Here is a 15,175-nt window from a genome sequence, read left to right as displayed (position 1 = left end):
GAGAGCTTGACACAGCAGAAGAGCAAGTTGTATTTAATGCCATGTCTAAAAGAGAGTGATCATTTACTTTATAAATACTAGGTTTCCTTTGAAATGCCACTTAAGTAGACTAGGTCAACATTTTGAATTGGTAGCTAAATTAAAAAAAGTTGGGAAAAGAATAAATTGAGGGTTTTTTTGTCCTACTGCAATGTTCCTTACCTTTCAGTGTGGATCATTTTGTTTAATCCAGAATGTTTCGTTCTGGTTTGGGATGTGTTTTAACCTTTATTCTTTCTTTTTTTTCCCCCACAAGAAATAAAATTTTGCAAAATTTAAATTTCAAATATATTTGTTCAGAAAGATCATTTTTGCTTGAAACGTTTGCTGGCTGTCCAGTGGGAATGGCAAGAAAGCTTCCCCTGGACTATGAAGAGCATTATCAGATGGCACTGCCCCAGGGTATTGATTGAATATAAGCAGCAGTACCAGTGGATAAGCTTCAGTAGTGTTTGTTTTCAACTCTGATTTATCAGGGCCAGCCAGTGACACCAGCTATTTGGCATTTACACACTGCCGCCATGATACAGCCTCGCTGGGTAACATGCTAACTGCAAAATGTTTCAATAGCTTTTGAGCATTCACTTTTAAAAAACAAACTGCAATATATTAAGTCCAGGAAATGCAAAGAATAAAACTAGAAAAGTTTTTCTTCCTCTTAGTATAAATAATCTACAAGATAGATTTTATTTAAAAAAATGTCTTGTATTGCCTTCACCACCTCTGAGAATCCTGCTGGTATCGGCTGTCTTGTCAAGTTATATTTGACACTGACACCACAGTGGCCCACTGTGAGGATGGAGAGACTCCCAGTCAGCTTTTATTACTACTTTCACGCTGAGGGATAAAACCCCTAACGTCTTTAGGACCCGATCTTGCCCAGAGAATTGCACAATTATTAAACCTGTTCTCTGTTGCAGAGAAAAGGAACCAGCTAAATCAATCAGCTCTCTTCAATGAACTCATTAGGCACTACCTAGGCCTGCTGGTAAGGGAGAGGGGACATTTTAGCTCCATAAATTAAAATAGCATGGAGAGATAACAAAGCTTGAAAATGTAGTGTAGAACTTTTCCCATATATTTTGCACACACGTTTTCTGCCTGACCTGGCCACCACCCCTTAGTGGCTCCGAGCTGTTAGGTCTGGCTTCGGCTGGACAGGCTTTCACTGGCCTTACGTCATGACGTAGTGCGTGCTGCCCAGGGCAAAACATCATGGCAATGTGAACGCTGTGCTGCACGTGGTATTACAGCAACTGGATGCTATGACGCCTTCTGTCCATGATACTCAGACCGTGTTGCTTTTCAGCTCCATGGGACACTGGTTTTTGTCTGCAGTAGCAACCCTAACAGGAGTCGATGGTCATTCCTACCCCATGACTGCAATCTGCTGTTTAGCAGTGAGTTTGCTTTGACTGTGAAGTCTGCATTTAGTAGTCAATACCAATTTTCTCCTCCTTGTGACAGGAACATTATCAGAGAAACGACTTGTCCCATTCTAAAAAACCCACTTGGCCACCCACTGAGCCATAGCTGTGGAGAAGATGGACAGAGCACCCCAAATGCAGCTATGCATTCAAGAAATCTTTGTTTTGTAAAATTCCTGCCAAAGAACATTTCAGCTTGCTAGATAAAAGAAATAGAGAGAGATTCATGCAACAAGGCGAAGAAAATGCAGTCGTTGCATGCAACAGATGTAACGAGTGCTTTGTTTAGGGAGCAAAGTCAAAGCCAGGAAACAGAATTACCTTTTCCCAAGGTAGGCCTCTAACTCTGGGCACCTTCTCCACTGAGACAGGAGATGGTAAATATTTTGCTGCTATCGAGACCAGTGTTGCTGTGCTTGCTTCTGATACCTCTAAATGACTACAAGAAGATGGTTTGTCTTGCTAATTAGAGCTGTTCTCATAGCAAATATGGTTTCTCTTGGAATATTAACAATTTGCCTTTCACTCGAATGTTTTTACAGCATCAATGGTTGGTTGCTAAAAGGATAGAAACTCAGAAACATTTAATTAATGAATATTAAAATATTCAGCATTCTTGAAATGCTGTCTCAGCAGTTTTTTGTGAAACATCTCTTCTTATAATCAAATGACTATCTGTTTGTGGTGGCGTGGAGGGCTGCGATCAAAGTGGCTGAATGCTGTAAAAATGCCTATAAATACACGCACCCTTCTGAACTCAGTAGGAGCCAGCGTTTGACTCACACTCCCTAATTTGAGGAATCTGAAATCTAATTAACATTAAATCACAACAAAAATGTACAAAGATCAAGAGACAGAAGGATGCCTTCGCTACAAGGCAGGGACAGGGCTGGAAGCAGCATGCTTGGATGAGGGAGGTGACGAAGGATGGCAGCGTGCTGTATGCCGTGTCCCTGAGAGGGAGACTGCAGGCGGCTCAGTCCTGCTCCCCAGGCTGTGTCATGTGAGACGTTTAAAAGTCAGAGTTTTTTCCCCTACACAAAAATACAAGTAAATAACAAAAAAAATACAGCGAGGCCGATGCTGCAGGAGTTTCTCCCCAAAGCCCTGAAGTAAAGGGGGCAGGAGGCGCTGAGATGACAGCTGTGTGTGGTGGGAGTACCTCTGCTGATCTGCTCAAAATCATTCAGAGTGAAAAGGAAAATCTTCTTCACACTTGGAAGGGACTGTGGTGATGGCACATCCAAGACTAATGTGAAGGGTAAATCAAGTACAATTCAGCCTTTGAAGTTGAAGGGGGGGAAAGAGTAAAATTCACTCATCTGTACTGTAGGTCTCTGATTTCTAATCTGTGATTTCATGGAGGAAAGAAACTGTGTCACTGAACTCCTTTTAGGAGCTGTGTCCTTGGCTTATTAACTTGCTTTATGTGTTGTCCAATTTCAGAAGGGGAAAGGGCTGCATTTGTGTGGATGGTATTATTTTAGGAGATGTCTTAGTTAATTATTATCTACTGAAACATCACCTAGGAGATATTCTTTCTCTGTCATGCTGCTTGATACTTCATGCAGTAAAAGGTAACTCTTCCATAGTTCATTAAATTATGTTGTGGTGAACTTATCTCCACTGGGTCTCAATTAAGAAGTGAAGCCAGTGCCTTTAGAGGAAAAGGCAGAGAACAATCAGAATATACTGAATATATAATTTGATCTCTGGAAACAAGCAAGAGGAAAAATATGGTGTGCAAATGTGTAGACATTACGAACATGTTAAGTCTCAAAGATTTGTGTACGAAAGTATAATATAATTAGATCATTATTGTTCATTAGGAATATTTAGTGCTTTTAAAAATTTCAGGTGTTCTTTCTAAGTTCGTTAACTACTGTAAATTTACTGTAGTAAATATTCATTTTCCTTACTACTTCCCTCGTCCCCATTTTAGCACCCCTGGGAAGTTCAGTCATACTGATTCTGGGCCCATTGTCTATTAACATGAATTATAAAACTGCAGTAAATTTTCTGTTACATTCTAATTTAATTAAACACTTTGGTTTTATTTATTTTTTTTTATTTTCCTTTTAAAAAATGTTTAAAGTATCTAGCAGAACTAGTCTCTGGATGTTTTTCTACCAAAAAAACCCCACAAAGCTCTTTTCATTAAATAATTTCAAAGGTGAAGAACAGAAAGCGAAGTTATTTCAATTTTTGTTTCTCAGACCTCCTTTCCTACCATTCTTCTTTGTGTGCTGCACACAACTTTTTTTTCTGTTTCTCTCCCATTTACATGCTTTTCTTTCCTAACGCTGTTGTTATAATGGTTTGCTAAGGTCTGTTCATTTTGTTTTTCTCCTACAAAATATAAATCATCCCAAGAAGCATTCTGCAGGGATTGGTGAAATATGCTACTGCAACAGGCAGTGACGTGGCTGGTTTAACATGCAGCACTGAACACATCATCAATATATAGGTGTTAAACAATACCTGACTTTGTACATTCCTGAGTAACTTAATTCCCTTCAATAGCATGAGAATGAGCAGCTCATAAATGCAGAATAATTGGAATTTTAATTAGGTAGTGACTTAAGGATGCCTCCTGTTTACAAGGTAATAACATCTCTTGAGCTAAATGAATGGAGGAGCAGGTTTCAATTTAACAGCTTATAAAAAATCAGTTTATTAGTTTCCACTATTAATCTTGGCTGTTCACAGTTTCTAAGTGAACTTGGTGGCTGAGGTGCTGATGTTTGTTTTGGGCATGTGAATGGTATCCCAGCCCTGCTTAAGTTCTCACCAAAGTCTTTAGGATGAGTTTTAAACAATTATGGTGAACTACATTAAAGTCTCAATGAGTACAGAATTGCTTTGCTATGGCATAAAATTTGTGGTATCTGCCTGCAGGTATATACATTTACTTTTGTGACTATTTGAATACATGCCTTTTCATTTGTTTACAATGCAGTAGTGAGAGAAATTTGTTTTCTTGTATGAGATAAGCAGCATCATGTTTTTCCTAGCAGCTGCACGCACAATTAGGAAGACCCAATTAAAGCTGCATTCAGTTCACACAGAGCGGCAGTGATTGCTGTCTATAATTTCTCCTGTGGTTTGACTTATGGGCATTAAGCTGTGCAGAACTTTATTAACAAATACAGTCAAGTCAAACAAGTCAAGGAAAAAAAAAAGTGACAAGCTGGAAACTGGTATGTAGGATCTTGGCTGTTGTGCACTACCCACAGCTTGACAAAAGGAGTCTCTCCTCCCACCCCTCTCAATAGCCACTGGGCAAATGACCAGTTTCCTCTGTTTAGGCTTGTGCTTTCTGTCCTCCTGGCCAGAAGAATAAGTATTTGTGTGTCTCTGCTTCCACGTTAGCCACTCTGACTGCAGCAGGTGCAGGCCATCCAAAGACTCCTGTGAATTCAAGGCTAAGTAATTCTAAAGCCAAATGTACCTTTGTTTGTCCTCAGCATTATCTGTGCCATCATTACAGAAAGCTGAGCACTGCCAATCCTTATGCCAAATGGAAGGAGAAAGGTAAATGAATTAGAATAGAGAAGGAACAGGGCACTGGAGCACAGGCGCCTTCTTGAAGGATGAGGAATTTCATTCACAGCCTGCTTTTTTTCCCCTCCTGAGGCTGTTCGGTTCCCACTGCTCCGTAAAGGGACTTGATGTCCCTTGATTTCCTCCCAGCCCTGTAACTCTCCCTGTGTATGTGCATACATACTCAGTGGCACAGCATGTTTCGCTTTCATCGTTGAGGGTTACCCGAAGTCTGTAAACACTGATGTCTTGGCTAATGTGCTACAAAGAGTAAAACATCGGACATCCAGTCCTTGCAAGGAGTTTTATGAGAAAGTGTGTGGTTTCCAACTAAAAAGCAGGAACAGAAGCCCCAAAAGACTCCATTTCTGTAGGTATGAACAGCCAGTGGGTAGTGATTCTGAAAAAAAGAGGGAAAGAGCATGTCTGACTTGCCCTGATGCGCAGAAGTGGCAAGGGAGGAAGCGCCTGGCTGGAGCATTTTTCCCCTTAATCACCACATAGGTCTCCTGAAGTGGCTGAGACCAAAAAGGGACAAAGATGGGACTTAATTTTACAAGATGCAGAATATTCTGACCCTCAGGCAGCAGAGCACTTCAGGCATCGGAGCAGAGCTAACAGTCGAGCCACTTAGTTGATATTGAAGTGCTTTTCTGCACTGATGCTATGAGCTAGCATCTCGTAGGATAGGGCTTGTACAGAATAAGATTAAAATCAGTTAATCACCTTGCATATGTCAAGTGGTGAGAGATCCAAAAGCAGTCACTTGCTTTCAAAAATAGATAGATTATTCATTTGGAGAAAATGATAAAGGTGTCCGCGAGAAGTTGCTCTTGTGTAGGCCCTGTACAAGATCACTTATTTGTTTTTTTATGCTCTCTCGACTGGTGCTAAAGCAGTAGTTAACTGGTAGTTTTGATGCTGATACACAAAGCAAGCCATAATAGAGAAGAAAGCCACCTTTAATTTCAAGCTCTGCTAGAATCATGAAAGGAAAATTAATGTTTATTAAATGAAAAAGGATGATATTGCTGGATAGAGGAAGTTTTGGTTAAGCTTTTAGGGGAACGTTAATAACTTTGAGAAATGGTAACATATATTATAAAACATGTTTAAAATGGCATAAACTTTAGAAAATCCAGAAAGTATTTTAGACTTACCTAAGCTGCTCAATGTGGTATCAAGTTTTAAAAATCAAGCAAACTGAATGATAGCTGACATATGGAAGGAGGCTTTCTAGTACTGACACATTTTCAATGAAAAATTCAATATAACCTTATATTTAGAATAAATGTTTTGAGGTGAAATGAAAGTCTGTTGATCAACTTTGCACATTTCTGTAATGCCTCTGCGAATTTCCAGGGGAATCTGAGAGGCATCCAGGCTTGTTCCCTAGGAATATACTTTCCTAAAGCTGCCGCTCTGAGAGTCTTCTGACAGACTATAGTGCAGTTGAGTTTTGCCTGTGATATGTTGCCAAGCACCATAAATGAATGCAGCTCCGAGATGGCAGGTCACTTTTTATTTTGCCAGACACAACAAAGAAGTGTCAACCTCTGACAGTTTTTAAAAGTAGGCTTTAAAAGAAATATCAAACCTTTTTTTTTTTTTTTTTTAACCAGTCAGTATCTGAGAAGAAATGCTCACAGAAAAAGAGAGGATAGGGAAATCTGTGGAAGTGGAAGCTGCACTATGTGAGTGATTTAGCACTACATCACTCTGGTTTTATGCTGATAAATACATTTGGGATTAGGTGACATGGACTTTATACCATCAAATAAATGGGCAGTGGATCTGAGTTCAGTCATCTGACGTGTGTGTGCACCACTGTGGTGGGATTATAACTGCTGCCAGTAACACGCTAGATTTTGTGACAATCTCACAGTTAATATGCTTTGGTCTTGTATTTTTCACAGAACCATAGAATGGCTTGGATTGGAAGGGACCTTAAATATCATCTGATTCCAACCCCCCTGCCATGGGCAGCGGCACCTTCCACTAGACCAGGCTGCTCAAAGTCCCATCCAACCTGGCCTTTTTGTTGTAGGATCTTGCACTCTCTAAGTATTTTGAATTCCCTGCAGAGAACCCCCGTAATAATAGGAAATTGAAACATTTAGCAGGTGAATTGCCTGATTTAACACAATCTATGAGCAGTAGGGCAAGATAGGAACAAACTACAGCAGCTTTGCATCCCAATTCCACAGCCTAACACCGAAGTGCTCTGACTCTGTGAAGCACTTGATGATGGTCAACAGGACATACTGGTCCCATAAATGCTGGCCTGTGGTGCTATAGCTTAAGAGCTGTATTTGCTTTAATGGGCTTTAGGCTAGAAAAAGTACTGACTTTCTAACTGCTAAAGCATGTTAACAGAAACTGTAAAAGAAAAGAAAAGAAAAAAAAAAGTGACGCTCTCTCAATACCATATCGTAAATAAAAGCAGCATTTTTCATAAGACTGCCAAGGATATGGCGTAGTCATGAAAGCAGGGAAAAAGTGTTGTAGGAGAGAATCTCTGTATGTCATTCATGATAAAACAGCTTATACACGATTGCTTTCAGTACTAGACTGCATTTCTTCTGAACAAGGTTGCACTGGCAGTGTGGTGTAGGGTTTCCTTTGTAACCATCTGGACAGCGTTTGATCCCCCTATAAGCAGTAGACCGATGAAGTCATTGCCAGCACTTCTTTCCAATGTGAAAAATAACCAGGTTCACATTCACAGTCAGTTTAAACCACAACCATTTCAAGCAACAGAAAACTCTTAAGACCACATTTCCCTTGTAAGTGCCTTGCCTCAGCAGACAAGCTAATAGATCTTTTTCTTTTCATCCCAATAACTGCAGACCGTTGGGAACTAATCTGCACACAGGGAAGTTCTTTGCTGAGGGAAGTTCAGCTAAAGAAGACTCAGAGGATGTGACTGCAGAAAGTTCATTGCTCTTGAGTTGGTGGAAGCTACCCTCGCACACATAACAGTGTGCCGCTTCTGCTTGAAAAGCGTATCAGCGAGCCCACTCGCCTCCGCTACAGTCACCAGATTCTTTTGTTCATGATTTCTGCTGATGCTGTTAGTTGAGAGGCAGATTAAATGGCTTCTAGTTTATAAAGAGAAGTATGTTGCAAATTGCAAGAAAATTACTTCTGAAATAATATATCAATGCTAGTTCATTTTCAATTGTATTTATAAAAAGTTTCCAGTACGACAAACAAGCAGTATATTGTGCACTAGGATAGTATTATGGAAATGTACAGCGAACATGGAGATGTGCATAGGCCTGTAATTTGTGAGTAACAAGGTGCCTGTGCTCTGAATAAGTAATTAAGAAAATTTCAGTATAGCTATAATAGCAGTATTTGCTCTAAGGCTACTGCAACATATAGTAAGATTTCTGCACTGTGGCTCCCTTGTGTCATCAGGTTTGCAATAGCATTCGCATGCCAGCCCTTCTGTCATCTCTCCTTCCTCCCTCTCCTCCCCATCACACCCTTAGTAAAGCAGACGACAGTGTTCTGTTAGGAATTGGTAGATGAGGTAAGGAGAGCAATTATTGCAGAATCTCAGACAGATGAGTTTCAGACTTGGTTATATTCATACTAGATTTTCAAATTCTGATATAGTCAGACTGCAAAGCCATTTCCATTCTACTCTGTTTTCACCCTTTTGGAGCTTTCACAACATGTATCCTTTAAGATGTATTTTCCACTTTTTACCAGCTCCCAGAGGAGTGTGTGTGCCTATATATTAATCTTAAAAGTTCTAACTGAAAACTTACGGGTTTGTGAATTCAGTAACCATATGGCAAAAACCCAATAATTTTTCCCATGGGCTTATTCACCATGTAGAGAGAAATTTGCTACCTGAATATAGGTATAGAGAAATATTAATACTTCCCCTGGTTTTTATTTGGCAAAATCTCCTATTTGAAAAGGAGATACCATTTTAGAATATCCCTTCTTTTCTGACTAAAGTCCATAGAGCACATGGTCTCGAGTACAGCTATAGATATTGCAGTACAGCTACAGATACTGCATCCCTGGTGCAACTTGGAAGCAGTGGTCCTGGTATTCCTGACCTCACCTGCCCACCTGCTATCCATGGCCACAGTCCTGTCTCCAGCCCACGGCCTGGCTGGTCTGCAGCTCAGAAGTTTGCGTAGGCATTTGAAATCCCCAAGAGCTGTCAGGATGGGTTGCATCCTCTAGACTCTTCTCTCACTTGCTGACGTTGTTTGTCCAAGTTGCTCTCTCCTGTACCACCTGAATGCAGCTCTCGCAAATCCAAGCTCTCCGTGCTGTCAGTGATCTCATAAACTGCAGTGGCCCTGGCCAAGGCTGTAACAGTGCTCGTTAGCCCTATCAACTCTTCCACTGTAAATCCCGAGAGAGAGGCCCCATGCCGTTATGCTGAAGAAGGCTCCTGCTAACCACAGGGCTGGACAGGCCCCTTCCCAGCTGCTTCTGTGGTTCCAGGACAAACACAGCGGTGGAGTGTCTGCATGTTTAGTTACTGTAAAGTTTTTGCATGTTTAATATCCTCTCACAGACAGGAGTTTTATACATTCAAGAGTCATTAGCGTTAGGATGGGGATATATGTATTAAATTTTTCTTGTACACCATGTGCAAATGTGCTTGACTTACTCAAAACAAATCCTTTACTGCGTCTGTTTAAGAATAATGGCATGGTTACTGCAGAAGGCAAGTTTTATATAATTACACGGGGAGACTTATTAGAAGAGCATTATGTTTTTGTACGGTGTATGACTATCATTCATAGCGCTTCTCAGCCCACACCCCTGCTTCATCCTGCGTTCTCCATAGTAATAGCACTCTTCATAGATGCCGAGAAAATGACTGTCTTAAGTTATTGTCTCTTTAATGACCACCGGACTATCTACTGAACTAAATGTATTGGCTTGGGAAGTCTGTTTTGCCCACCCTAAATAGCTGTCTGTCTTAAATATATCTGCTCGGAGTGCTGTGCGTTATATAAATAAAACTACACAGACAGCATGTTTGTCAATCAGCAAAAAAGGCTCTACACGTGCTATCCCGGGCACATATACTTTGTAAGCATTGGTTTCCAACAGATAAATGTAATCAAGGTTTATATGCTCACAGAAGCCAACAGGATGGGATTGTTTCACTCGAAAGATCAGAAGAAAATTGTAACTAATGTTGTGGAAAATTACTTTGATATTGCTTTCTCAGTACAGCATCACAATTAGGTAGCAATGTGAAACACAGGGAAAGAATAAATGAATAGTAACAAATCAACACAAACAGCTACTGTCAGGAGTACTTTGCTCAGTGAAAGTAATGTAAGCATTACTTAAAGTTTTATGACTGTGGATTTTATACTGGTTTAAGCAGTACATCAAGGTCTCACCATCACGCTTGCTAGGACTAAAACAATCAAGAACAATTTCCGGAACAGACAGATAAAACTAAAGTACCAAAGTATTTTTATTAATCTTGTTTCATAAGTTGTACTATCTTAAATTAAAGATGACTGAAGGTACTAACAGTGAAAAATGTCCTTTTGGACAATGCAAAATTCTCCTACGCTCCTTTTCAGTGGAAAATTAATGTTACTGAACTTTTCTCCAGCTTTCCTGATGAGATTCCAACACCTGGCAAATACATTTTGCTACATGGTACCTACGTGGGAAACACAAAAGCAAAGGCTAACCAATACAGCTTTGCCGTGCAGGATTTGTTGTCCCAAGTAGCTTAATGACACGTGCATTTGTTCAGTCCTATTGAGAGAGCAATCAGGCAAGCAAATGATAGCAATATCCAATCTCCATTAGAAACTGGCCCTTTTAAGGAGAAACACACTGAACAGGGGAAGGGAAGGACCCTTCTCATCTCACCAGAAATGTCGCTTGTGATTGACAGATTGTCACAGGACACTGTCTAGTGATGAAATATGCCTATTTCTCTTCTTAATGAAATGAATGGATATTTTTTCCTGTGCCCTTTAAGCTGCCTAGTATGTCTTAGTGATAACTGGTATCATTTTCAGAAGCAGGGGATGTGAGGAGTTTCTGAGTCCACTGGGAGCTCAAAGCACTCAAAACACATGAAAATCAGCCAAACAGAATTAAGAGTAATTGTATTGAGCACCTTTTACTCAAGGGTACAGTCTGGTTCCTGTTAACATAAATAGTAATTGAATGTGAGAATTGAGCAATTGATTACACACCTTTGGCAATAACAGCATCGCTGGGATGTTCATGGTTTAGCTATGCAGAAGCCTGCCCACAGCAATCAAGTACGTTACGGAGTGAGTTTCCCTGCTGGGGGCAGGAGCTCTGTTCAAACTTGCTTTTATTTAAATGTGCTTAGGCATCCCCTTCTACAGTTACATCCCTCTCAAAAATCACTTCACAGTGTACTACAATCAGCAGTCGGTGTTCAAGAGGTTTGTGGCAGAGAGAACAGAGGTACAACAGGTCAAGATGAGGGACCAATAATGAAAAAATGGAGAAGAAATTGCACTGGTTTTGAGACACCACTAGAAATTCCTTTTCTTTCAGGAGCAAAGAATTAACTTTTTAATGTAAAGTTACACATTCTTAGATGCATTAGAGTACTGCCTGCATTTGCTGCCCATGTGTCTTTCCCCTCACCCCCAATCTACTGGCCAATTTCAGTCAAATGTGGCTGGTAGCGCCAGTTTTAATCTGTAAGCTTTTTTGCATCTAAGTATACAAAAATAAATTGCAAAGCCCTGAAGGGGCTGGTTAATTCTCTGCTTTGCACAACACTGATGATTCATTATTTCTATAGTTTCAGCTGAGTGGCTGCTTTCAAAATTGGTGTGCAGTTGGACTAAATAATAAACATATTAAAGCATAGATTGTTTAGTGACATGGAAATAAGCACTTAATAAACCTGGACACAGAAATTAGCACTTAATGTAATTATTTAAGAGTTCTCTGTGTTAGGGTTCAGCTCCTTTAAAACTGTCAGTAATACTTTAAAATATACAATCGTGTTCACTGTATAATGAAGATGTCAATCGAATAGACTTTTTATAAAGCATGTATTTAATCAAAGGAGAATTTCAGTTTATATAAGAGCAAACAGTGACCAAACCTCAGCGCACAGGGGCATTATTATGAGCTGGAGTAACTGCACTGGCATTTGTCTAGGCTCTAAACCAGCCTTTGTTACGGCCGTAGTCAAAGACAAAGCAACTGTAAGTAAATCAAGAGATCTTGTGCTTTTTCACACTTCTTGTGTGCCCCTCATTTAAAAAGAAACCACTATTTCAGCCCACAGTTTTCTAGTTCTCACATTGATGTGGTCTTTGTGGCTCTTCACAGTTTCAGGTTAGTAGCATAGGATGATGGTGTATGTATGAATGAAAGTTATGAAAAGTTTAATGGAAATTAAGCACATTAAAGGAATGCATCCCAAAGTATTTGATGTTTCTTGCATGACTCATTTATGCATCTCTTATTTTGCATTTCCGTGACACATTGCATACCATATACAGGCAAAGGGGGATTCAGAGGCATGTGTTTGTAGGAAATGAACTTTTGGTGACATTTCTCATTTTCATATTTATAGTGGTATAGCTGGTAGCAGAAGTTGGTCTCAACCTTAGCAGAAATTTAACTCCATTCAGCTGAACCCTGTGCACCTTGGCGAAGATCCCTGCATAATCAGTTAATTGGTTCTTGGAATTGTTTTTTAAGCAAACCCCTCTTTTTTTTTTTTTTTAAAGAAGTTGTTAATTAGTTTCAAAATAGGCTTCATTAAAGAAAATTACATACCTTTGTTGAGGCAACCTCTGTGAAATATGTAAAACATGTTAAGGGTATAAGGACAAAATGTTGAACATGAAAGAGCAAGTGAGTCAAATAGAAATAGGAATGCTAACCTGGTGTCTGCTGATGAACTATTTCTTCTGGATCCTGCAGGTGAATGAAGACAACAAGTCCAGCTGCTCCAAACAGCAAGATGAAGGAGAACATACACGTCAGCCTCATAATTATTGTTCTCAGATCAATCCAGTTCTGACCCAGGAAAAGAACTGCACAGAGTCTCCAGGACACTCTTCACTCATAGTCTCGTCCTCTCATCTGAAGTCTGGTGTAATACATCTACAAGAGGTAAAAAAACAAACCCCTAAAACTTAACATATAGAGCATCTATTTTTTCAATGTAGATTAGTAGATTTAAGTCCTTGTTTAGACCAAGTAACTGATTTCTCTAGTACTTCTTTGGTACAGCTAATTGCAGTCATTCAGTCAATTTCTGCCCCATCAGTTTCTCTTTAATTACATGTCACTGTTTTTAACATGCTGAAAAGACAACGTAGAATATAATTTAAAATGCAGTTTGGGAAAAATGGTCATGCCATGGCTACGATTTGCACAGAAACCGCTCTTAATATTTGCTTGCTTCAAGTGTCACTTTTTATTTTTCACTGGTTAAACAATATGAAAACCATAAAGTGAGAAAATGTGGGGGAAACGATCACAAGAGCTGTACCTTGCATGTCAAACATGGGAAGAAGGATGAACAACTGGTAGCTGCCTGCTTCACCCTTGATAAAAACAGTTGAACTAAAATCGTGTACCACAGGTCACCGTGCCACCCATTGAAAAAGCTCTGCAGGCATATTGATTTCCAAGGGAAATACTGGTCAGTGCTTGGAGCTCCTTTTACTGGCTTGCAGAAAACATGAGAAAAGAGAGCGTGGGGAGCAAGTGGGCTGTCTCTGCAGGAGTGACAGGCTCGGCTGCCTCTCCTCCCCAGGAGCTCCCAGTGAGTTTCTGGGCTCAGTTCTGCGAATTCTCACTGCTCAGTCTAAGACTTGCCGTTATGTGCAGTTCCAGTGAAAGGGCAGCAGCCCTAGTCCCAGATGGGCATGTTGTGTGTCACTCTCAACCCCTCGATGAGCACAGCCCTAAGGCAAATGCTTCACTTAAAGCCCACGAATAGTCCTGCTGGAACCAGTGTCCATTCTGGTAAGATGCTAAGAAGTGAACAAATGAAAGAACGGGAACCAGAGAGGAAAACCATTAGCGGTGCCACGTGGCTTTATTAATTAAAATAAATGCTTTTGCCACACACCTATGCTGGTCCTGCATTTTTCAGTAACACAAAGGAAGGTGCATTAGAGCACAGGCAGTGGAACTGGTTCCCAAAAATGTAACCGGATTTCTTATCAGCAAATTACTGAACACAAGGGCTCAGACTGGAGATCAGCAACAGGTCGCAGGGCTGGCGATCACTTTGCTTTTCTCATATTTCTAATTGTAAATGTGACCTGGTCTAAAAGAAGGTTTTTGAAGGTGGTCTTTGTTTACAAAAGAGTTTTTAAGTAGAGAAAGACTGTGTAACATGAATTTGCAGGGAGGATTGGTTGTGGAAAGATGATGATTCAAAGTAGTTATGCTGGGAAAAACCTTTAAAAATTTGTTCTCAACGTGCCTAGAATATTTAGTGTCAGGGCAACTTACTTGCTTTTCATGGTTTCCATAGCAGGTTTTTAATTTTCTGCAGTGTACTGGTATTCTAAATTTCTAAAATGCACCAAAGAACACTAGTTGTGCAGTCCCGATGAAGTAATTTCTGTGACTCTGATTGATAAGGTTATTTAATGGCAACTATGTTTATACAGTGTGTAAAGCAGCTGGAGCTCCAGGCCAAGAACATTGGTGGATGCTTGTATCTTAAATGAATGAAGAGTGCAGAGTGCTAAGTTCTCTCTATACATAGGCAAATCCAGCTTTATTTTCTGTTAAAATTATGGCAGACATTAACTGTGGGTGTTTTGGTTTTTTTTTGGCTTAAACCTTTCTCACCCCTTTAAAAGTAAAACTAAAAGAAAATATCGCTAAGTTTTTCAGCACTAGAAAAGCCAAATCCTTATGGGTCCTTGTGCAGGTCCATCTGTGCCTGTTGTGTGCATGTGTATGTAGTACAGATGGACTTTTTGCACATACATTTATTATATATCTATTTTTAAGGGTCAAATACTAACTCAAAAGCCCTAGGGGAGTCAGATTAGGGAAGGACGATTAGCCTTCAAAGCAACTGTGTTACAACTCCAAACACTGCTGTTATAAGCAAACAATTAGGGAACATGAACCACCCTCTCTCTGGTTCACTACAGAATTTGCTCGCACTACATAGTCAG

At 40.0% G+C, this 15,175-nt stretch overlaps 1 protein-coding gene across 1 annotated transcript in view; it reads right to left on the bottom strand.

Moving 5' to 3' along the window:
* CHST8 (carbohydrate sulfotransferase 8) overlaps positions 1–13,016 on the bottom strand; it is a gene marked incomplete at both ends in the record, with an annotated part of 142,224 nt that extends 129,208 nt beyond the window's left edge. Inside the window, one exon of the mRNA XM_082318996.1 lies at positions 12,908–13,016. Within this exon, the coding sequence (XP_082175122.1) occupies positions 12,908–13,016 (109 nt within the window). The remainder of the gene's footprint in view (positions 1–12,907) is intronic.
* Positions 13,017–15,175: the final 2,159 nt, after the last annotated feature.

Source organism: Platalea leucorodia (assembly GCF_965183815.1).
Source record: "Platalea leucorodia genome assembly, chromosome: 8".
Taxonomy (NCBI): Eukaryota; Metazoa; Chordata; class Aves; order Pelecaniformes; family Threskiornithidae; genus Platalea; species Platalea leucorodia.
The sequence above is the reverse complement of the archived record's forward strand: the minus strand, read 5'-3'. Positions and strand labels throughout refer to the sequence as shown.